General features: G+C 36.5%; 3 protein-coding genes and 9 non-coding genes across 15 annotated transcripts; 11 read left to right on the top strand and 1 right to left on the bottom strand.

Annotated features, from left to right (window-relative positions):
• The first annotated feature begins 605 nt into the window (after positions 1-605).
• On the top strand, positions 606-8,412 carry LOC109041166 (14-3-3 protein zeta). Of its 2 annotated transcripts, none has more exons than XM_019057394.2 (5): positions 606-798; positions 1,919-2,239; positions 5,413-5,536; positions 6,281-6,444; positions 7,648-8,412. In XM_019057394.2, exons 2-5 carry the CDS (start codon positions 1,940-1,942, stop codon positions 7,801-7,803), a joined length of 744 nt encoding a protein of 247 aa, XP_018912939.1. In that variant the 5' UTR covers positions 606-798; positions 1,919-1,939; the 3' UTR covers positions 7,804-8,412. The 2 variants fall into 2 exon arrangements, with proteins under 2 accessions (XP_018912939.1, XP_018912940.1); XM_019057395.2 differs by having other exon boundaries at positions 626-869.
• LOC140226117 (small nucleolar RNA SNORD31) lies at positions 2,927-2,990 on the top strand. Its single transcript, XR_011900906.1, has one exon. It is a non-coding gene; the product is annotated as a small nucleolar RNA SNORD31 (small nucleolar RNA).
• LOC140226111 (small nucleolar RNA SNORD31) lies at positions 3,040-3,106 on the top strand. Its single transcript, XR_011900899.1, has one exon. It is a non-coding gene; the product is annotated as a small nucleolar RNA SNORD31 (small nucleolar RNA).
• On the top strand, positions 3,273-3,339 carry LOC140226112 (small nucleolar RNA SNORD31). The gene has a single exon (XR_011900900.1). It is a non-coding gene; the product is annotated as a small nucleolar RNA SNORD31 (small nucleolar RNA).
• LOC140226113 (small nucleolar RNA SNORD31) lies at positions 3,482-3,549 on the top strand. The gene has a single exon (XR_011900901.1). It is a non-coding gene; the product is annotated as a small nucleolar RNA SNORD31 (small nucleolar RNA).
• LOC140226115 (small nucleolar RNA SNORD31) lies at positions 3,601-3,667 on the top strand. Its single transcript, XR_011900903.1, has one exon. It is a non-coding gene; the product is annotated as a small nucleolar RNA SNORD31 (small nucleolar RNA).
• On the top strand, positions 3,959-4,024 carry LOC140226121 (small nucleolar RNA SNORD31). The gene has a single exon (XR_011900910.1). It is a non-coding gene; the product is annotated as a small nucleolar RNA SNORD31 (small nucleolar RNA).
• On the top strand, positions 4,075-4,140 carry LOC140226116 (small nucleolar RNA SNORD31). The gene has a single exon (XR_011900905.1). It is a non-coding gene; the product is annotated as a small nucleolar RNA SNORD31 (small nucleolar RNA).
• LOC140226118 (small nucleolar RNA SNORD31) lies at positions 4,305-4,372 on the top strand. Its single transcript, XR_011900907.1, has one exon. It is a non-coding gene; the product is annotated as a small nucleolar RNA SNORD31 (small nucleolar RNA).
• LOC140226114 (small nucleolar RNA SNORD31) lies at positions 4,423-4,489 on the top strand. The gene has a single exon (XR_011900902.1). It is a non-coding gene; the product is annotated as a small nucleolar RNA SNORD31 (small nucleolar RNA).
• Positions 8,413-9,452: 1,040 nt separating the features above from the next.
• LOC109033162 (uncharacterized) lies at positions 9,453-15,653 on the top strand. 3 transcript variants are annotated; one of them, XM_072298287.1, is made up of 3 exons: positions 9,457-11,515; positions 12,239-12,358; positions 13,094-15,653. In XM_072298287.1, the coding sequence occupies exons 1-3, from the start codon at positions 11,272-11,274 to the stop codon at positions 15,538-15,540; spliced, it is 2,811 nt and encodes a 936-aa protein (XP_072154388.1). In that variant the 5' UTR covers positions 9,457-11,271; the 3' UTR covers positions 15,541-15,653. The 3 variants fall into 3 exon arrangements, with proteins under 3 accessions (XP_072154382.1, XP_072154388.1, XP_072154394.1); XM_072298281.1 differs by having other exon boundaries at positions 9,453-12,358; XM_072298293.1 differs by lacking the exon at positions 12,239-12,358 and having other exon boundaries at positions 9,458-11,515.
• A 614-nt stretch (positions 15,654-16,267) lies between these two features.
• Nmdmc (NAD-dependent methylenetetrahydrofolate dehydrogenase) lies at positions 16,268-23,267 on the bottom strand. The gene is made up of 8 exons (XM_019057545.2): positions 23,041-23,267; positions 21,821-22,005; positions 20,843-20,952; positions 19,887-20,052; positions 19,501-19,593; positions 18,322-18,429; positions 17,701-17,826; positions 16,268-16,999 (listed from the first exon to the last, which is right to left on the bottom strand). The coding sequence occupies exons 1-8, from the start codon at positions 23,115-23,117 to the stop codon at positions 16,887-16,889; spliced, it is 978 nt and encodes a 325-aa protein (XP_018913090.2). The 5' UTR covers positions 23,118-23,267; the 3' UTR covers positions 16,268-16,886.
• Positions 23,268-23,361: the final 94 nt, after the last annotated feature.

Here is a 23,361-nt window from a genome sequence, read left to right as displayed (position 1 = left end):
AGTTCCGTGAATGCGACGCATCGAGTGAGATGTCCACGGCAAATTATTTAATTGCCTAAGTTCAACTGGCAATGATGTATTATTGAATTCCTCATGCTTCGGGCTTCGGCGGACATCAAACAATTCCATAGTGCATGAGTTCAAGGTTGTTCACAACGGAGACATCTTCACAGTCATGTTGTGACGTAAACAAGTCTTCCCCGTTGTACAGCAAAGCTGTTCTTCTCAAAATAATCTCTTTTTATCCGCCATTTTCTAGTTTTTTTCATCATCAAGTATCCAGAGATGCGTCATCGAAACATCGTCCATTATGGACGCTGAACCTTCCCTTCACCGTCTCTTCGATCAAATAACCCCGCGATAATGATAGAAGATGACCATAATTTCATAGCAAAAGCTGTTTTGGAGAGTGTTTAACATTTAATTTTCCTTTGTACAACATACGAACAGATATAAATCCACAGTACGTTTCAGTTGGCTAATTTATAATTATCTCTTTCGACAATTCATATGTTCGCGGTAATTACACCGCGCGACGTTTCTGCCAATCGAATCGTTGCTGCGTCCTTATAGGCTCATTCGAAGAATGTGATGTAGGTGGTTTCATTTTAGGGATCGTGCCTACGTGAATCAAATTTCGCCTTTCAAGGGTGTGTGTAGCTGTGTAAGCAGTATATCTGGTCGTTGCTCTATTAGTTTCTAGCCTAATTTTCCGAAGCTGAAGCTTCCCCAATTAGTACTTGTCCTCTGAAGTGAATTTGTGGTTATTTCATTCCCAAGAACCGGAGTATTTAAAAGGTGCGTAGTTTCTTTCACGAGTTGGTCGGATTACGCTTCATGCCTAGATAAGTCGCTAAAGCCTTCCGGAGGTACGTCCGCAGTCATATGCGTCTTAGCCACCGCTTCAAGTTAAACGCTATTTCGACCTATTTAATACAATTTATAGCCGTCCGTTCTATGCGGATTTTCCGTAGGCGCTAAAACTTCCATTTCTCCGCACCGGATCGACCGTTCCCGCAATAGAGCCATTGTGCCTGACTGATCAAGCACACCTCAAGAGCATACCTCCTATTTGTCATGACTCAACTACTATTCAACTTCTCCCTGTCTGCCCACGCATTTCAAGACACCTGACACATTTATTCATTCTGTTTTACCTTTGGCCAAGTCCTCATGCGTGCCTCCACTGTATTTTTTCCACTTTGAGGCTCGTGCCACATTCAGCCTCACTTGCTGCTAATGTGTTCAACGCAGCTCTGTGCTGAAGTTAGCAAGGTTAAAGGGTAGTTTATTTCCCATTCAGATTGTAACTTTTGTGTATCCATCTCTGCTTTTACTGTCTCGTCTATCTCAGCAATTTTGGGCTTAATCCAATTCCACTGAAATCATCGTGGGTAGGTCTACCAGAACATAATATTCTTATTCAACCATCGACTCATCGCTGGGACCGTGCGGCCTGTCATTATAGAATCTAGGCACATGCATGTATGGTTTTGTTGGTGTGTGGGTCTCACTGTGTTGGCAGTTTTTGCCTTCATTTACAGCTCACCCATTATATGGCCCTTTTCGTAACTTGTAATGATTAGCTGCATGTGTTGTGGTTCATCTGAGGAATTGTACAGGTTAGATTGAATTTAAATTACCATAATGTTCCCAAACTGTGTTAAGCTGTCGGAATGCTTCCTGGTGCTGATGTGGGAGAAACTCAGCACAACGTCAGTCCAAGGCATATTGACAAAGCTCATTTGTCCTCTAATTGAATACACCTTGCTAGCTCATGTTGCAAGTGTTCAAGGTATTTGCAAATAGCTTTCTTGCAGGCTTGCAGCGCCCATGAAAGAATTGATGAATTTTGGTAAGTAAAAGAAATAAGTAATTTCTTCAGTGGTCTGATGCTGAGTCCTTTTTTTTATTTCAGTGGTAGATAAGAGGCACACCCATGTCTGTGGATAAAGAAGAATTGGTTCAAAGGGCCAAGCTTGCCGAGCAAGCTGAGCGCTACGATGACATGGCCACCGCCATGAAGAGCGTCACTGAAACGGGGGTCGAGCTTTCCAATGAAGAAAGGAATCTTCTTTCAGTAGCGTACAAGAACGTTGTAGGAGCACGTCGTTCATCTTGGCGAGTGATTTCTTCAATCGAACAAAAAACAGAAGGCTCCGAAAGGAAACAGCAAATGGCCAAAGAGTACAGAGAAAAAGTTGAAAAGGAGTTGCGAGACATCTGTAATGACGTTTTGGTAAGTTCAAAGTCCCTTTTCAAATCCTTCCTAATACCTAAGTCCCAAAGGTGCAGAAAATGTATGGCACATACTTAGTTGCACTCATTACTAGAAAAGATGTGTGAGAATTACTCCTTCTCTCTCAAAATCGTGGAAAATTTTTAGCAAGGAGTCCAAGTAAAGTAAGCACCATCATTTCGAAAGACTTAGTTTTCTGAACTGAAAACTCTGCACCCTTAAGTGCCGCTCAACAATGATCGTTTTACAGCCCCTTCAGGAACTCAACGTTTTTTACCACCTCAAGTACCAAGTGGTAAGTAATCCTGAGCTTTTGCTTACACTTTCAGACTTTTCTAGTAACTTTTCATAATTTATCTCCAATGCCAATGGATGGCAAGTCATTGGACAAAGGCACGTCAGAAGGCTTAGCTCCTAGAAGTGTATGAGTTCTAAGAACTAAGGAATGTTTTTCTTAACAAGTCTGTTGATTGGTTCATTTTTCTTCTTTTCTTCCTCCTTAAGTGTGTGTTTTATATCGTAACGTCACTTCTTAGGAATGTGTCATTTTTTATAAAGATAGGAAAACTGAAAACAAAGGGGAAAAAAAATTTAACTAAACCAATGTCTAGTCCTAAGATGACAGAGGGTTCATGTTATTTAATTATAGCCATGATTTATGTACCGCTCAATGCTGACTATAATTTTTTCATGATGAATTCTTTACCGCCCCAGGCTGAAAGTCTGTTGAATGGTTATTTTCTGACTTGAAGCGAATGAAATCTTATTATTTTGATGTTAACTTCTCAAATTTTTGACTCATATTCCATGATGAATTCTTTACCGCCCCAGGCTGAAAGTCTGATGATTGGTTTTTTCTGATTTTAATAACATGAAGTCTTATTATTTTAACGCGAATTTCATAAATTTTGACTAACATTTTTCATGATGAACTCCTTACCGCCCCAGGTTGAAAGTCTGTTGATTGTTTTTTTTCTGATTTCAATAATGGGAGTCGAAGTATTGCAATTTAAACTCCTCAGATCTTTGTCTTATTTTCCATGATGAATTCCTTACCGCCCCAGGCTGAAAGTCTGTTGATTGGTTTTTTCTGATTTAAATAAAAGGAGGTCTCATTAATTTAACACGAACTTTTTAAATTTTTGCCGCCCCAGGCTAAAAGTCTGATGATTGGTTTTTTTCTGATTTAAATTACATGAAGTCTTATTCTTTTAAAATGCACTTCTTAACTTTATGATTAAAATTTTCCATGATGAATTTTTTACCGCCCCAGGCTGAAAGTCTGATGATTGGTTTTTTTCTGATTTAAATTACATGAAGTCTTATTCTTTTAAAATGCACTTCTTAACTTTATGACTAAAATTTTCCATGATGAATTTCTTACCGCCCCAGGCTGAAAGTCTGTTGATTGGTTTTTCCTGATTTAAATTTTATGAGTTCTTATTAAGTATCTTAACGCACTTAGACTTCTCAAATATTTGACTTATTTTCTATGATGAATACTTCACCGCCCCAGGCTGAAAGTCTGATGTTTGGTTTTATTCTGATGGAAATAATATGAAATTTTATTACGTTCATGTAAATTTAATAAATCCGTGACTCACTTTCCACGATGAATTTTTTACTGTCCCAGACTGAAAGTCTGATGATTGGTTTTTTCTAATTTAAATAACATGAAGTCTTATTATTTTAAGGTGCACTTCTTAAAAGTTTGACTAACTTTCCATGATGAATTTTTTACCGCCCCAGGCTGAAAGTCTGATGATTGGTTTTTTCTGATTGAAATAACATGAAGTCTTATTATTTTAAGATGCATTTCTGAAAAATTTGACTAACTTTCCATGATGAATTTTTTACCGCCCCAGGCTGAAAGTCTGTTGATTGGTTTTTTCTGATTTCAATAATAGACATCTGATTATTGCAACATGAACTTCTCGGATCTTTGTCTTATTTTCTATGATGAATTCTTTACCGCCCCAGGCTGAAAGTCTGTTGATTGGTTTTTTTCTGATTTCAATAACAGACATCTGATTATTGCAACATGAACTTCTCGGATCTTTGTCTTATTTTCTATGATGAATTCTTTACGGCCCCAGGCTGAAAGACTGTTGATTGGTTTTTTTCTGATTGAAATAATGTGAAATTTTATCACTTTCATGTAAATTTCCCAAATCTTTGACTCACTTTCCATGATGAATTTTTTACCGCCCCAGGCTGAAAGTCTGTTGATTGGTTTTTTTCTGATTGAAATAATGTGAAATTTTATTACTTTCATTTATATTTCCCAAATCTGTGACTCACTTTCTATGATGAAATCTTCACCACCCATGCAGTATCCCTGTATCAGCATGCAAATTAATGCAGTCAAAAGTTTTTTTGTTTGTTTTTTGCCCAATTAGTTCTCTTTGATTGCACACCTATGTCACTATCAAGACTGTCATTGAATCTTGTGTAAATTAAGTTCAAATAGACACATAATTACCTCCATAATCTTACCAATTCTGTTCTTATCTTATCTGACTCATTGGATACCCCTCCTAGATTTTCAATATGTGCCCATTCACTCTAATTTGAGTAGAGTTAGCCAATACCAATTGGTTTTAATATCAAATGAAAGCTAAAAGTGGGCAGTAATGCAGAGGTTCAGAAACTTCCTAACTTTGCGACTGGCCTGCCCAAGTGTCATGGGGGAACCCTCCTTAAAATGGGGCAAAATGGGTGAACCCTGTGCAAAATACAGTGTTCGAGCGTGAACTAGTATGGTTTTTTCAACGAAACTTTTTTTTTTTTTGTGTATAGTCTCCAGGAAGAAGTGATCATGAATTTTTATGAAAAAAGGAAAAAAGTTGATCGAGTTGGGTGAACCTTCTGTACCCCTGCTTAAATGTCCAGCTTTGGGCGAAACCTCCGTTTGTATGTTGAACTTTAAAGTTAAGACAACAGGAATCAGGCTGATACTTAAGCTAAGTTATTTAATTGAAGTTATATTAACCAGAGATGCAGAAAGTTCTTGCCCTTCATATCTTCACATACTTCTCAGGCGGGTTTCCCACAATGGGTCTGTTAAGATTCACAAGAAATCATAGAATCACACATATTTTCACAGTATTGAATATATTTTGCTGACTTTAAATGTTAATTATTTGCTAATGTGTCCTTCTTTTTCTTTGCAGGCTTTGTTGGACAAGTTCCTTATCCCTAAGGCGAGCAACCCAGAAAGTAAAGTTTTCTATCTCAAAATGAAGGGTGATTACTATAGGTACCTCGCTGAAGTTGCCACAGGAGATACCCGAAGCGGTAATTTTGAACTTATTCCTGTTTATTTCACCTCAAGAAACTCATCGTAAAGTTCTATCTAGCACTGAGTTTCTGTTTTTAACGTGACAAGTGTATTCCTGCATTTTTTCTATAAAACACGAACAAAATCATTAAGTAGGTTGCACCTGGAAAAAAATTATTAGACGCTTGCGGTAATATTGTGAGCTTGGATGTACAACTTCTAGTTGTTTTCTGCAAAAGCTAACTTCATGGGTGAGATCGAAAATTTCCAGGAAAAATATTGAAAAAATTGTTTTAATTTATACCACTTAACCTAACACTGAAGTTATTTTTCACTCCACTATTCTTCATCATATTGGAGAATTCGCAGGTGTCTGAAATTCAATGAATTTCATATTTATGAGGACTAAATATTACTTATTACTTACTTTTAACACTACTTATCTTATACTATTACTAATATTACCTATTTCATATTTATACCTACTGACTGAATTGAGCACGAGAATATCAGTTTGCACTGCCTGGTGGCGTCATAAGGCGGTTCATTTTCTCGGCTTTTAAATCTGTTATGTGCAATTCCTTCTATCAGAGATGAACTAAAAACAAAACCGCACACTTGGCTCACTAAGCACTCTCAAATGAAGCAATAAATTTTGTGCCAAGCAATCTCCATTGTATAATACTGAGGAATCTGATCCTTCCCATCCTCAACTTTGTCTCTATCATGTACCATCATTATCATTATCATCTCTCCTGCAGGGGTTGTGGAAGATTCTCAGAAGGCATACCAAGACGCATTGGAAATCAGTCAGTCCAAGATGCAGCCAACACATCCAATTAGACTGGGCTTAGCTCTTAACTTCTCCGTGTTTTACTATGAAATCCTCAATTCACCGGATAAAGCCTGTCAGTTAGCGAAACAGGTTTGTACCTTTCACTTTCCATTTATAAATAAAAATTAATAATGGCTATGAGTATCTTCATCAGAGGAGAGATATATACAGGCATAAAATTCGCCTCTGATTTGCTTTTACAGGGTTGCCACAGTCAAGGAAAACAGCAAAATGTCAGAGAAAACCTTGAAATGTTAAGGAAAATGACAGAAGAATCAGGAAAATTTCTTGAAGTTGAGTTTATTTGCTTTCTAGAATAAGGTCAATGTTTCGAACAGCTAATTTTGCCTGAGTACTTTTCCAAATTATGTCTTTTTAAACATTTAGCACATTTTAATTGTCAGGGAATCAACCAAAATGTGTCGAGGAATTTCATTCTCTAAATTCTTTGGCAACCCTGAAAGTTGTGTCTCACAGAAAATGACTTAAAAATTACGATGAGCGCATGAAGAAGGTCTGAACTTCACCAGTTGCTTTACCATTTGCAAATTTTCCAGTTTGCCTGTTTTATAAGGTAAATTAAGTATGTATGGTTGAGAGATTGTCCAATACAGATGAGTCACCCTGGTTTCACAACTCCACAGTAAAGTGAAAATGACCGTTGTCACATGACACAATTCCTCTGATGAAAACTCAAGTCCTTCTACTGATTAAATTAAGTTGAAGCAAGAGAGTGAAGATCGCAGATAAATAACGTTTGTTAAGTTGCTGGTTATAATTAAAACTTATTCTTGCAAGGCTGAATGTTGCAAGGCTCAAGGTGTAGTTGTTGAAAAGTCTCGTCTGAGTCAAAGTTCATCTTTGTTGTAGTGGACTTTTTTAAAAAATCTTTCCAAAAAATGATGAAGTTCGGAGTGAATTCCTGACGTTTCAGATTTGCTCATTGTGACTTACCAGCCATCTCCACAAGACTAAACTCTTTTTTTCGCTCTAGCAGAAGTTAGCAACAGACTCATTCTTCTTTATCTTTGTCTTAAACTGGCCTTGAGGTTTTTTTTTAGATTGAGCATGTTACGTAGGGAATTATACTTAAGGAATTTGCTTCCTCTATTTTGCTGGCCTTCATATTGTGAATGAACTCAAGTATTTTAATTCTGTCCTCTGTAATGTAAAACAATGGAGCATCATTTTAGTCTCAAAAAGAAGTAGATATCAGGAACTAAGCTTTCTCTGCCTACCCATTAAAGATGTAATAGTGAAGTTGGATTTATTGTGTCTTTTATCATGTTCCAGGCGTTCGATGATGCAATAGCAGAACTGGACACATTAAATGAAGATAGCTACAAAGACTCAACGCTAATCATGCAGCTTCTACGAGACAATCTGACACTGTGGACGTCAGATAACCAAGGAGATGGAGACGAGCCTCAAAACCAGGGAGATAACTAGGTGTCGTAACTGTCGCAATATCCGTGTTTCTGCCAACTCAGTTCCCTCTATACCTTTTCTCGTCCTGCCTCAATGCCCATCAGCGTCCAACTGCAAAAGTCGCTGTCTCGATTTCACCGCTGCTATTTTCTCACTGAACATTTGGTCAAGGTTTAGAGTGCAGTTGCCATAACAATCACACGGTGTCCAAGTATCTTATGTTTTAAGTAGATGTACTCGTTTTCTTTTCGTGGCAAGCTTCAGACTTCTCCTAAGTGTTACGCTCTAATGACAGTTAATGGATTTGTATTTTATGTTTTGTTCTCTTTGGAAGATTTTATGTCTCGGAGTTTTTCTTTTCGTTATGCGTTGGATAATTCACTTAACTTATTATATGTGCATTCGAGATAAATATATGTATGGAACTGTGTAATCCCAACCGGACAAATTCTTTTTTTTTTTTTTTTTTTTTATTCCCCCTGAATGATACCTTGATTTCCTGTCCGTCTCTCCGAGATCTCTATGCCCTCTCATTTCGTTTCATTTCACTGAATCTTATTTATGGCTCACTTCATGTTAATCTCCTCTTTTTCAACACTATTTAGAAATAAATATTTTTATTATGTGGGATACCTTTGGTTAATGCTTTCTTGCCACTCTTCCTATGATCAATTTTCTCCTTTGAGAAATTTCAACTCGGCAACCTACAGGAAGTACAGAAGGTGAAAGCCAGCTAGGGATTTTTACCCACTAACAAGGCACATGTCAGCGAGTTTAGAAACTTTGCCAAAAAACCCATACAGAGAACTGTAAAAATGTTGTATTTAGCAAGTTTCTGGAGATTTTATCGAAATAACTTATTTAATCTCAACAGATCGGAGTTAAAATGAATTTCGCTAATTTACTGTCGTAATAACATGATGATTTTCTCACAAATAAATTCATAGAAAGGTTTTGTAAATCATTTATATGTAATATGAACCAACACATTTTTCTCTACTTGCATTGTACCATTGCTCTGCTGAGTGGTGGGGAGAGGGGGGGGGGGGGGGGGGCTGGTCCTAGAATACTTCTGTAACTTGAGTTCTTTGATCAGTGCAAGAAACTGAAACAAAATCTCCACAGAAGTTACAACATGACGATTCTCCAGAAGAATGTTGTGCACAGCAGTCACAACTATCATACAGATGGAGGGCTTGTTTGTGCTTAAGTGTCACTGAGGTTATTCTGCCTCAAAATCCTGTCTGAATCTTTAGATAAAGTGAAGGAGATTAAGGTGATTGGATGGACGCCATATTTTGTGTCAGAGCAGCATGCGATATATCGCATCGATTGGTTCCATTTTTTCAGCTACTCGTCATTTTTCTCCAATTTTGAGATCGCAATTCTGTTGTCAAGAGACTAAAGCACTCACTTACCAATTTTAACAAAGAAATTCAACGTGATCAGGGCGTGGTTTTTTCAGAGAGAAAACATCGCATTCGATACTGATATCGAAACTGCACTCGATTGCGATATTTTCTCTCTAAAAAAACCATGCCTTTATTACGTTGAATTTCTTTGTTAAAATTGGTAAGTGAGTGCTTTAGTCTCCTGACAGCAGAATTGCGATCTCAAATTTGGAGAAAAATAACGAGCAGCTGAAAAAATGGAACCTATGGATGCGATATATCGAATGCTCTCTGACACAAAATATGGCGTCCATCGAATCACCTTAATAATGATTCAGTGGGTTAAGAAAAATACACTAACAAACTCAATATGAGCAAATTTTAATAAATAGTACTTAGAAGAATAGGAAAATATCAACAAATGACTTTTACGAATGCAAACAAAAGAATACTTCATGACAATACTTTAAAGTGATCAGTCGATTGGTGGATAAGTTAATTAACTTTAACTTAGTACCCTTCTTAATATTAAAAATGATTATCATTCAAGAGAGGAATGCAAATTGAGAAAGTTGAAAAATTCATCAGAAAGCTGTCGCCACCAACTTAAAATATATAAACATGGGGAGAGCAACAAAATATCTCGAACAAATATCCCCGTCATCATCAACTCGATTATTAAAAAAAATGCTTAGCGATCATGGGCTATGCCTCGTTTAGTACTACTGAGCTTTTCACTATTCAGTCATGTATACCCTGGATAATTAGATAGAGGAACACAAATGAGGAGTCCTTCCCATGAAAGGAGATATTTCTGCTTTTGCAAAGTTCAAAGAGTGCTAGTCGTCACGGGTTCTAAGGGTATTGACAGTCACGGTTACCGTAAATCAACAGAGATGATTACGTCCAGTTAAGTTCTGTTACAATTATGGTAATTTTTATTTTAAATTTGAATGAACTGGATTTAAAACAATTATAAAATATTTAAAAAGTGGTAATTAAAGCAAATACTAGAATACTGTATAACTCGCTCTCGGATTGTACGATTCTTAAATTTTTATCAAAAACATTTCTATGTTTCCTTAAGAGGCACTTCAGGATCGCTGCATTCAGGCTGACATTTCCTAACTAGGTTGTAAGAGCTATGATTCTAAATCCACATAAAATGAAAATAAAAAAAAACAGGAACTGTTCAATTCAAACATGCATTTTCACTTATCAAGAACATGCAAAAAGTAACGACTGGTGCAGGATGAGAATAGGTACTTCAGAAAAATTATGGCAGCTCAAATGGACCGCGTTAGGCAGAAAGGGAACAAGCCACATCAGCAATTGCCAAATTTAAAAACGCAATTTCATTTTTTACATGTAAATGGTTGAGAGGATTTTTGTGCGAATTTCAGTGAATTTTCTGTAAAGTACAAAGCAAATTTCTCAAAATTTTCAAGGGAATCTTTTAAAATTCAAAATTAAATTGCCCTGTTAAAATTGGTACTGGCTGATGTAGCTACCTTCCTTTCTGCTAACGTGTTCCAAGTACAGCGGTGTTGATAGTTGTGCAGTATTTAAGTTAAAATCATACATAACCACAGAACCTTTCGATAGTTGATTTCATCTTCAGCACTTTCCTTAATATTATTTTGCAGAGTGTTGACAATTTGGTTTTTTGGGCCGCATCCATTCTGAAATAACGCCGCAATAATGTCTGGTATGATGAGCCAGTATTATAAGTGTTGAAGTGCAAGTTGGCAATGCAGTGTAAAACTGTTAAGTTGGTAGTACGGAGTACTAACCTAGTCGTGTGAGACTGCGTGCTGTAGCGTAGTCAGGTTTTCTACATAATGTGATAACTAGAATAAATCACTGTTCGGTCATCTTAACTCTCTTCAATGCCTTCCTTTTTTATATATTATCCACTGCTTTAATTAAGCTACCTCAACAGGTTATGTGCCCTTATAAGTAAAATTTACGCGTTGTTCAGTTTTCGATCGCGAGTTTGTTTTTTCGTTCCGTCGCCGTATCATGTCCGTGAGCCTACACCTCGTGCCGCGTACCGGTCCTGAAGCAGATTTCTTCAGAAAATACTGATAAATCTTCTATGACGACTGACGACGACGATCAATCAGTGGAATCAACTTTGGAGGATCAATCAGAAACTAACGACAAGCTGCCTGCATCACAGCCTCAGCAAACTTCTGACTCCACTATGGCTGCTGGAGCGGCTCCCTTGCCCACCTTCCAGAAACTCAAAGGTCAAGAAAATTGGTCAACTTGGAAGTTCCAGATGTTCAATTTCCTAAACTATGATGATCTCTGGGATGTAACAGATCCTACACAAGAAGGTAATGATTCACTTTCTAACAACTCAGCTACCAAACTGAAACAACGGAAGGCTTCAGCAAAGATTAATCTCATGATCGAACCATGTTGCATTGTGCATGTTCGCAATACTGAAACCCCCAGTCAAGCATGGCAAAAACTTCAAAAAGCCTATGAAAGCTCTGGTCTATCTCGTCGTTTAAGGTTGTTAAGAAACCTCTTCAATGTTCGTCTTGAAAATTTCCCCACTATGACGGACTATATTTCAGAAGTTTTAAATTTGTCTCAACAACTGAACGACATCAGTGCCCCACTCGATGATGAATTTATCGGTGTTATTCTTCTTAGTGGTTTAACTGCAGATTTTGATGCAATGGTCCTAGCTCTAGAGCATTCTCAGACTAAAATCACGTCTGACCTTATCAAGAGTAAGCTTCTAGACCATGCCGATAAGAAAGTAGAAGAAAATGCGCAAGCCTTCTTCACTGGTAAACGACCCTACAAAACTATTAAATGTAATTATTGTGGTTTATTAGGTCATCGCACTGTTAACTGCCGTAAGAAACCCAAAGGAAATGGTGAGTCAAACACATCCACTAACAATGCCTCAGCATCATCCTCATCTCGTTCTAATGGCAAAGACTCAGACATAAAAACAAATCAACAACATGGGAAAAAGAAACCTAAACACTCTTTTTTCACAGCACTAGCATCTTTTAATTTTAGTTGTAATGAATGGTTTCTAGACTCTGGCGCCAGCAAGCAGCATATGACATGCTATCGTGAGATCCTCACTGAATTTCAAACTTTACCACCAGAATGTATCACTACTGCCAGTAACACGGTCATTAAATCACAAGGTCAAGGTAATTGTTTGATTAAGTTGCAAGGATCCACAGAACCGATTGAAGTTCATGATGTGTTGTATGTGCCTGATTTAACTGTCAATTTGTTATCTGTAAGCCGATTAATCTCCAAAGGTTTATCTGTCCTCTTTGATGATGAAGGAGGAACAATCATCAATTCTGATGGAGATATTATTGCAACAGCATCTCTATTTCATGGTGTTTATAAATTAGATGTTCAATCCAATGAGTTTCCTCAACAGCAAACTGAAGTTTCCTTTACTTCAGCAAACTTAGCGTTGCAGGACAACCAAACCTTATGGCATCGCAGACTTGGTCACTTAAATATGCGCTCCATGAATCTTCTTAAAAATAGTCTAGCTGATGGCATCACATATCAAAACTCTCGAGTAAACAAACCGTGCGCACAGTGTGTTCTAGGAAAACAAACATCATTGCCCTTCGGCAAATCTTCTTCTCGAGCCAAAGCCAAATTAGAAATTATTCATACTGATTTGTGTGGCCCAATGCCTGTACCGTCACACAATGGAGCAAAGTACATCCTAACTTTTACCGATGACTTTACTCGAAAAACCTGGGTATATTTTCTCAAAGCTAAAAGTGAAGTATTTAACAAATTTCGAATCTTCCAAAACTTAGTTGAGAAACAATCAGATCGATCCATTAAATGCCTACGTTCTGATAATGGCAAAGAATATGATAATTCTAAATTTCATAATTTTTTCGATGATATAGGTGTTCGCCATTTAACTACTGTTGATTACACTCCTCAACAGAATGGAGTCGCAGAAAGGGTGAATCGCACGCTACTCGAAAAAGCCAGATGTATGCTGTTTGATGCAAATCTTCCAAAATCATATTGGGCAGAAGCAGTAAATCATGCTGCATTTCTCAAAAATCGATCTCCAAGCAGAGCAATTCCAGACCATACACCAGAAGAAATGTGGTCAGGTGAGCGCACAAATTTAGTGAATCTCAAAATTTTTGGCTGCAAAGCATATTGTCACTTACCCAAAGTTAAAAGAAACAAACTAGATGCTAAAAGTAAAATCATGATTTTTGTTGGTTTTTGCGAGAATAGTAAAGCCTATAGACTTATCGACCCGCAAAATCCTACAATCTTTACAAAAGCTAGAGACGTCATATTTGATGAAACCTCATTTTTAAATAAAGATCCATCACTCAACTACAACAATGAACCGCAATTCTTTTCCAGCACATCTACAGATGATTCTCAAACACTCGGTGAACAAAATGATGTCGCATCTACAAGCAAACAGACACCACAATCTACAAAAGAATCTCAAACAAAGAATAAACCAATTACAAATGAATCAAAAATACAAATTGAACAAGTTACAAATTTGGCAGAAAATTCAAACAAAATGAAATCTACATCTTTTGAAGAAACTGCTGATCTCACAGAAGAAGATGAAGAAGATATCAGTTCATCAGAAAACAGCTCACATGAAGAATCGTACGAGTCTATCAATTCTGACCAAATCACAACCGTTATTTCAGAATTATTACCAGATTCTCAAGCTGTTCAACCGCAATTAACTTCAGAAACTAATGTCCAAGAACGCCCTACGCGACCTCACAATCTTCCTGCCTGGACTGCTGATTACAAACTTTGGCAAGCTTTAATTCATCCTATCAACCAAGAAATACCCGACACACCTAAACAAGCTCTAAAAGATCCTGAATGGAAACGAGCCATGGAAAAAGAACTACAATCCTTCGAAAACAACAATGCGTGGGAAATCGTAGATAAACCCCATGACCAAAAGCTTTTAGAGACTAAATGGGTTTTCAAAACTAAAATTAATCCAAGTGATCATCATCAAATAAACAAAGCAAGGCTAGTAATTAAAGGTTGTGCACAACGCTACGGTATAGACTATTTAGAAACGTTTTCACCTGTGGTAAGGCACTCTACACTAAGACTACTATTTGCTTTATCTGTACACTTCAATTTAAATTGTTATCATTTTGATGCCATGAATGCATTTCTCCACGGAGAACTAAATGAACAAATTTATGTGAAACCGCCAGAAGGTCTCATTCTTCCTGAAAACAAAGTGTTACGCCTCAAGAAAGCTGTTTACGGTCTAAAACAAGCACCTCGTTCTTGGAACTCACAAGTAAACTCAGTTCTCATCAATAGTAATTATCAACGCTCTAAACATGAACCGTGTGTCTATTATAAAAGACACGACAAAAAGTTAACAATTATTGCAGTTTTTGTTGATGACTTCTTCACGTTTAGTAATGATCAGGAAGAAACTAAATTCTTGAAGAAAAAACTGTTCAAATCTTTCAACCTTAAAGACTTAGGAAAAATATCTAATTGTCTAGGTATGGCTGTCACTCAAAATGAAAAATCTAAAACAATTAAATTAAGTCATGAAAAGTACATTTTAGAATTACTCGAAAAATTCAACATGACCAACTGCAAACCAGTCTCCACTCCAATTATCAAAACACAATTTGATGATCTACCAGCCGATCCAAGTTTAGAAAAAACCTATCAGCAACTCATTGGCTCCTTATTGTATCTCTCCGTCACAAGTAGACCAGATATTTCTTATGCTGTTACCTTCCTTAGTCAATTCTCAAAACAGCCTAATCATCAACATTGGACCAGTGCCAAACGCATTCTTCGTTACCTAAAAGGTACTTCCAATCACTGCCTTACCTACAAAAAATCAAACAACAATCTGATGGGGTTTGCAGATTCAGATTGGGCCAACAACGATGAAAAAAGGAAATCCTTCTCTGGGAATGTCTTCATTTTCTCAAATGGTGCAGTATCCTGGGAATGTCACAAGCAACGCACTGTCGCTCTTTCCAGTACAGAGGCAGAATATCTGTCGCTCTCCGACGCCTCGAAAGAAGCAATCTACCTCAAAAATCTTCTTGAAGAATTAACCGGAATATCTGGACCAATCACACTCAACTGTGACAATCAAAGTACCCTGGCACTTGCAGAAAATCCAGTTCATCATAGGCGAACAAAACACATAGATGTACGTCACCATTACATTCGAGAACAAGTTGAAAACAAACAAATCATCCTCAATTACGTTCCTGATGAGCAAATGGTTGCAGATGTGTTAACAAAGCCAATTCCTAATCCAAAGTTGAAATTCTGTGCAAATGGCTTCGGTCTCAAAGTGTAAAATTCTAATAAAATTTTCCTTGAATATATTTGGCTTATAAGCAAAGTTCTATTTTTAAACGCGAATCTTTTAAATAATAATAAAAAAAAAAAAAACAAAAACAAAAACAAAAATCCAATTTACATCTTTTTAACTTTCGTGTTTAATTTTATTCATTGCCAGATTGAGGAGAAGTGTTTTTATGTGTTAAATTTTTAGCAATCTGTCATTTCAATTTTTTCCTCAAATGAATTTCTTCCATTTTTTCACATTGCCAAATTGAGGAGAAGTGTTTTTATGTGTTAAATTTTTAGCAATCTGTCATTTCAATTTTTTCCTCAAATGAATTTCTTCCATTTTTTCACATTGCCAAATTGAGGAGAAGTGTTGAAGTGCAAGTTGGCAATGCAGTGTAAAACTGTTAAGTTGGTAGTACGGAGTACTAACCTAGTCGTGTGAGACTGCGTGCTGTAGCGTAGTCAGGTTTTCTATATAATGTGATAACTAGAATAAATCACTGTTCGGTCATCTTAACTCTCTTCAATGCCTTCCTTTTTTATTATATTATCCACTGCTTTAATTAAGCTACCTCAACAATAAGTTCACAATTTATCAAGTTCTATTAATTTTTTTTCCCAAATTAAATCACCACTTTTGAAGGGTCTTTAACTTGCTCACAGCCATTTAATAGTCTGATTCTAAATTTAGAATAAAAAAGATGGAAATTCCATACGGAATCATCAGGAAATAGGCATTTTGTTACCCTATATTTAGTTTATACAGTCATTGAAAAAATCTTATTCTAAATTTACTTCCAAAATTTGGAAAATTCATAACAAAACAAAACACATTGGAATTTTCAGAGCTTGTTTTAGTCCCTGTTCTCATGAAAGGAGGGACTCAAAAACGGCAAGTCAAGTGATTTGTTTATATATCATGAGAATACGTACAAAAACTCTGAAAGAACAGAAAAAGCTATTGTCCTTCACTTCACCTCGTATTGTCTAGTGCACCTACAATTTTTACAGAATTCCAATAAAAATTACTTCTTTAACATGTTTTTGAGGGTATTTTTGTTTCTTCTTCTTGGGTATGAGAGGCTTTTTCCTCAATAATAACTTACGTCTATGAGGTGTTTTGAGTGGTCAAAGGGGAAGGACACAGCTTTCTCACTTAACCTAATTGCAACTCATGAAAGCTTTTTTTATGTTTCATAAGTTGGGACGGATCAAAGGCTGAGAATAGGAGACTGTAGGTTGAAAGGTCTCCAAAAAGAGTTTACATATTTGAACTTAATCGAAGATAACTGGGTAAACTCAGCACCTAAATTAACCTGAATTTTCATGGATAGTTTGAAATATTTAAGATCAGCTGCTGTTGAGCCTGGAGGCAATAATTGTATTTTTCATCAGCATAACCACGGTCATTGGTCCGACGCCACCTGGAACTGGCGTTATGAAGCTGGCTACTTTGCTCACATCTGAAAATCAAAGACATCAGGACAAATGAGAGACGGAGCGGTTCTGAGGCAGATATTATATTTGATTCAATACATTGACTTTAGGTAAATATGAAGGTCTTTTGATCAATAAGTTTCTCAATTTTTTCCCCTTCACAAACACACACACAAAGAAAAAAACTGGAGAAAGTTCTTTAATGTCTGTCCGGCCGCAGGTACACTTCTGACTGCACATGCACAACCCTTCTGCTGCAATTTATGGTCTGTGTAGCGGTTATTTGTGGATGACGCACAGAGCATGAATCGTGGTGGAGGAATTATTGAACCAAAAGAGTACCTATTTGCGGTGGGATGGATATTTGTGTTCAATCTTGGCTTTCTTGGGGTTGCACGTTCAAATGGGAGCTCAAAATATGCAATTTTGAACTAATTTTTCGTGATTTGATATTGTTCAAAAAGATATGAGAATATTCCTGTGAACTGAGTGCTGTCTCTACCTTCCAATTTATAGGAATTAGAAATTACTAAACCAGCTCATCACTGGGGTAAAAAAGTAAATGGTTCATATTTGATATTGAGAAAAGAGAGAGAGGAGCCTGTGTCAAATATTTTTACTTCAATCTTCTTTTAAAAACGAGAGAGCAAACTGATGGATGCAGTTTTAGAATAAAAAAGTAAGATCCTATGTGCAAAAAATGCAAGAAAATTGTTTGCTGACTTACTTTCAAAATCGACATCTCCAACCAGCTTAAATTGGTTTGCAGATGGGTCCTTAACATGAGATATGCCGACGTCAATTATGCAAGCACCTTTTTTCACCATGTGAGCTTGAATCAAGTTTGGGATACCTTTGAAAAGAATAATCAAATACAAAGTAAGGTAAAGGATATGATTATTCTGTCTCTGTAAAGAAAATGACAAATATACATAATAATAGGCAAAAACTTTGAGGGGAACTCAGAAAATCAACTTCTAAACAGGATATCCATGTTATCTTACAATTAAAATTGGTTAAATGGCAAAAAAACGAAAATATCCTTGTTTAATGAAACTTACACTTGATCTGTGTGAAAAATACTTGTTAAATATTTCCTCCAGGTGATAACAAGAGCTGATAAAATCACCATAGATGATGTTTGCGAGTCTGTTGGACTTTGGATTTGGATGAAAGATTAATTAGAGATATAAAAATTTCTGAACCTGAAGACAGCTTTTCAGTTGCGACACTTTAGGTACCGATGAATAATTATTGAGCCATTAGAACAACAATTTAGTCATCCGAACAGTTTTGACAAATAATTTGCCTGTTAGTGCAATAACAATGGAAAGAAACAAGATCTTACCAACAGCAGAGACCACGATATCTGCATTTTGAAGGTAATGAGTAAGTTGGTCAGGGGGTGTGAATCGATGGCAAATGGTTGTTGTAGCATCCATGCCCAATATATCTCCTGAAAAATTAGGTCAATGAGATTAGCTTTAACAAATATGCAATCAACAGAAAAATTTAACCTTACGGAGTAAAAATACATTGTGGAATTAAGAATGTGTCATTTTTCCCCTGACCGATATTCCAATCTCTTCATTCAATAACTTTCTTCATCTCCCCCTTCATTATTTGCCAAAACTTTGAATTTGGGTAACAAACTGTAACATTCAATAAACAATTATTTGACACCCTTTTCCCCTCTACAAATCACAAAACAGAAATTCTGCCTAGCCTCCTTCTGTTTGCAAGGATACCACATAGTGTTCCATCTTCCCCTGGCGCTATGTGCCAAATGTGCCTAAAACTTGGAAGGCTGGGCCATCGTTGCATCTAAAAAAGTTGAAGCACGCATTTTTCAAACTCGCAATTGGGAAGCAGCGGTAGCTTATGATACATATGCCACAGATTAATTTGGTTCCTAAAAAAATTGTATGTAGATGGCTCCAAAACTTTTGGCAGGAAAGTAGAACACTGATATCTTATAAAGCATGTCAATGAGCTTTGAGACAAGATATGAATTAAAGGCCTTCTTCAGATATTTTCTCTTCAGAAATTCTTTAGGGAAACGAATCACACAACAGGAAGTCTGAAAATAACCTCCTTGAGAAGATAAAAGTGTTTACAATTAACATTCATTGAATGAAAAAAATTAAACAGACGTCATTTGAATTTATACCACTCACTGGACGTCACTGTAACAGCCTCTGCGGTATGAAAATATGGCAACCTCAATCTCGTTGCTTGGGCTCAGCTGTTACTCGTTGTTAACACTCCTTGGAACAACACAAAACAAAGACATTTTCGTTGTGTGAATTGTTTTCTGGATGATGCAGCAGAAACATACAATAGAATGCTTAAAATTTGCGCTTTCTCTAGTGGTCTGGTGAAGATAATAGATTTTTGTACCAGCCCTGTTAGAAAGCTCCGAGAAAAATTTGGCGAAGAGCCTTTGCCCTCAAATTTATCAATAAGATTGACAGAAGTGGCAGATGTGTCATAAAGCATTTAAAAAACATAAACTGCATAGCATTACCATGTGTGTCAGAATGCAAAAGCATTGCAATTGGAAGTCCGACATTTTTGGAGCGCCCGCACACAACAGCATTTTTACCTTTGGTTTCAATGCCTGAAATAAAGAAATGAAGTCAGATGAAATGTTAAGACATTCTTTAAGGTGCACACAGCTTTTTCATACGGTGTCTTCCACTTTTTTACTTCTAGCATATAATGTGAATCTACCATGACAGAAACATTCTTGCATATGATGTACATGTACTGTGTACCTAACTCAAGTACATGTGACTGAAAGAAACAAAAATGAAAATTACAAATTCTGAATAAAAATTGCTGCAACATGTAAGAAAGAAAAAAAAAAGAAAAAAAAAAAATCGGAAAACACAGAGAGATCTGCATTCTTACCAGTCCGTAATATTAATTCATGAACTGCAAGTGGGGTTGCCGGGGCCAAAGCACACATATTGAGACTGAAGAGGCCAAAATTACTAGCACTGAATCCATCAACATCTTTGGTGCGTAATACTGAGTTGAATACTTTTTGTTCGTCAATATGCTTTGGCAAAGGAAGCTGAAATAGTAAGGAAATATAGCTATACAAAACACCAACAATGGTAATAAAAATATAAAAAAGAGTCCACAGGCTAGATGCAATCTTTCATTCACATCCTGTCATATTTTTTACCCTCCTCTCATGTTTCAGGCTTTATTTCTTTAACAGGGAGCTGAACCACTCGACGGTCTGAAACTTTCTGTGATTATGAAGAATGATAAATGCATACATTGAAACTTAAAAAAATAAACATTTAAAATGAACTTGTATGACAATAATTGCTAGCAAAATCTCTCAGTCCTTTTAATGCCTCATACTATTTGACCTGTTGTACTGTTTAAATTTACTCACCCAAGTCTAGTGATATACTGCTTACAACCGTTACTTTTACCTTAGATGAATGAAATTGACAGTAACTTTTCCTTTTCATTTGTGTGTAATCATTTCCTCCTACCAACAGTTGGTTCACATTCTTCAACATTCCTTCCATCAATTTCAGAGAAGTGGTAATTACCTACAAAACATTGTACTGGCCACCTACTCCTCCCCCTAAAAAGTCCAATTTTCCTTGGAAAAGTCAGCTCCTACATTTTTACCGTTACTTTGCATTAATTTTTCAGACTTGTTAAAACATCAAAACTAATAGTTTGAAATGCCCAATGGCACTGAAAAAACCGCTGCAACAACAGTTGACAAATCTTCATTACTGAAGCCCTTGCTGCTTCACAAAAGTCTTGAATCACAAGTTTTAGGGTAAAGTAGGCACAAAATTACTCTAGTTTGAACTGAAATTATTCGGAAAAAGTACCTGCACAATAATTCCGTCGACTTTTTCATCATTGTTTAATTTGTTGACTTCTTCCAGTAATTTATCTTGGGATGTTTCTGTTGGCAGGCGAATGGTGTCTGACGATATTCCTGCAAAATATAATATTAAAAATTTAACAGTAGTGGATAATCTATGAAATGAGACCTGTCTTGAAATATGCAACTTTAAAAAGGAAACATGCATTAAAGTGCTTTAATTCATACTTTATCAAGTAGTCCATTGCACTTCATTGGGATCTGAGTAAGTAGCTCCTTACTGTTTGTCCTTTACCCATCATTCAACCATTATTTACTAAATACACTCAAAGTTTGGAGACTCATCATTTGCTATCATCTTTATATAGTCAAAGTTTCATCATAATCTCGACTTACATATACTATGAATTATATCAAAGAGTGAATATTGGGGTATGAATATCATATTTATCCACAAATATTTTGAGATTTACTTACATTAACTTGAAAAATTTAACATGATAGCTAAAATAAAAGTTTACGTACCTATTTCATCAATGTTTTAAAATTAATTGCAATCTCGAGAAGTTTCCTAAAAGAATTATTCACATCTCACCTGAATACTTTTCAACTATTCATAGAATTTGGTTCCTGAATTTGATAATTTTAAGGCTTACCTTGTAAAAGGTAGCTTGCAGAACAAGTTGTTTGTCAAACACAGAGCAGTTGACACCCTACAAGGAATCAAAGTGGAAGTTTCTCAGCTACATAATTGTGCCAGAGTTCATGCCAACAAATTTTGCACACTACAAAGTGAACATAAGAATCAAGATGGAATGATCTTTGGTGGCACTCTGTGATTACGTAAACTCATTTGATTGTTGAAAATTTGCTAGGTACCAACTTGAAACCTGAAGATATGTTTCCTGAAGTCTTCGTGTGATGTGAGAATAACTATGAAATGATCATAGTTCACTCAAATAGGCGTATTTAAAATACGTACCAACTTTTTTAGCAGCTACCATTTTGTTTCGAACATAAGTTGCACTAGCAGCATTGTCACCAACAAGGATGGCAGTCAAACATGGTGCACGCTTGCCTGCTTTCACGATATCTTCTACTTCTGCTTTTAGGTTCTTTAATATCTCATTTGCAATTTTCTTTCCATCGATAATCGTTGCCTGAGTACTGCAACAAACAAAAACCAATAATTAGAGTTGGTGACTCTGAAACAGTAAAAGTATACCTAGATTATTCATTCAGTTCATTTTTTGTTAGCTCAAACAGGAGGCCTTGTACTGAACCGTCGGTGATGCTGCCAAAGTCAAATTGAGTAACTTTCTTGCATTGATTTGAATGTAAATACTCTGGATGTTTTGTCACCTCTGGAGAGCACACTTCCTATTCTGGGACGATGGAAGAGAGCCTTTAAGATGTAATAAATTCATACGAACCTAAGTTGGAAGGAAATCTGACAGTCTGGGCTTATGTAAAAATGCTGTTCTGAAGGAGGAATGCAACTTAGTGCCCATTCTAATCAGATCTCAACGTTGCCTACGAGAATGGAGAGGCCGTCAACTACGATTCTGTGACATCAAGCTATTAGCTAAAACTCAGCTGCGATTCAACATGTGTTCTTGTGGGAGAACGCATGACATATGTTCCTTTTGTGGTAGTATCTTTTCGGGGTTGATCTAATGCAAAAATTCATAAGAACCTTTTTGAAAGAACATAAAATTTCACATCAGAAAACTGCCTAGTTCATAAATTACATTGTCTGATAATTGAGGAAATAAAAGCTAAACACGACTAAATACGAAGAATCGTTACCCCACTGAGATTCAAATGCGCCGCACATGCAACTTCGGCTGATTGACGGCGGCTCTGATTGGTTAACACAGCGATCTCTCTATTAGTTTGACGTTACAGCCTCTCCATTCTCGTAGGCAACAGTCTCAGCTTCGATGCTTCCTTTCTAAATGTGAATCTAAAGATGAAACACATTTCTGCATTGGGATCATAATGAACTTGAATCAAACAGAATATGTATATTGCAGCAGCATTCGCATGGAAAGGTTTCCAACTCTTACCTCTAATTTTAGTGACAAAATCGAATGAATTCATATCGTAACGCTTGCAATAATCATAGCTTTTGTATTAGTTTCTAAAAGAGGCAAGATACAGGGATCATGATGATAGAGAATGAATGCATTTAATTCTTACTTCGTGTGCTGGTGTCTGTGAGAACAGCTGGTCTTCAGTACTCCGGTGATCCTACAAAGAATGTTTGATCGATGCATTTTATGGAAGGTAAAAGTTCCTAAGAAGGTTTTCTGCTCTGGACACGAAAAAACAGGACGGACAGCTCCACTTCAGTTCAAAGACTATAACAGCCTCTTAACTTCTCAGAGATAACGACTAGTTGACACAAATCTCACAATTCTTATCACGAATTCACGAGCCGGGTGACGGGTGATATGGGAGCGTGATATTTTAGGTTATGTTATTGTTTATGTTTTGTTTAGTTGGCGTTGGCTGCTTGGT

This window comes from Bemisia tabaci, chromosome 1, assembly GCF_918797505.1.
Source record: "Bemisia tabaci chromosome 1, PGI_BMITA_v3".
Lineage (NCBI taxonomy): Eukaryota > Metazoa > Arthropoda > Insecta > Hemiptera > Aleyrodidae > Bemisia > Bemisia tabaci.
This window is presented reverse-complemented; position numbering and strand designations above follow the sequence as displayed.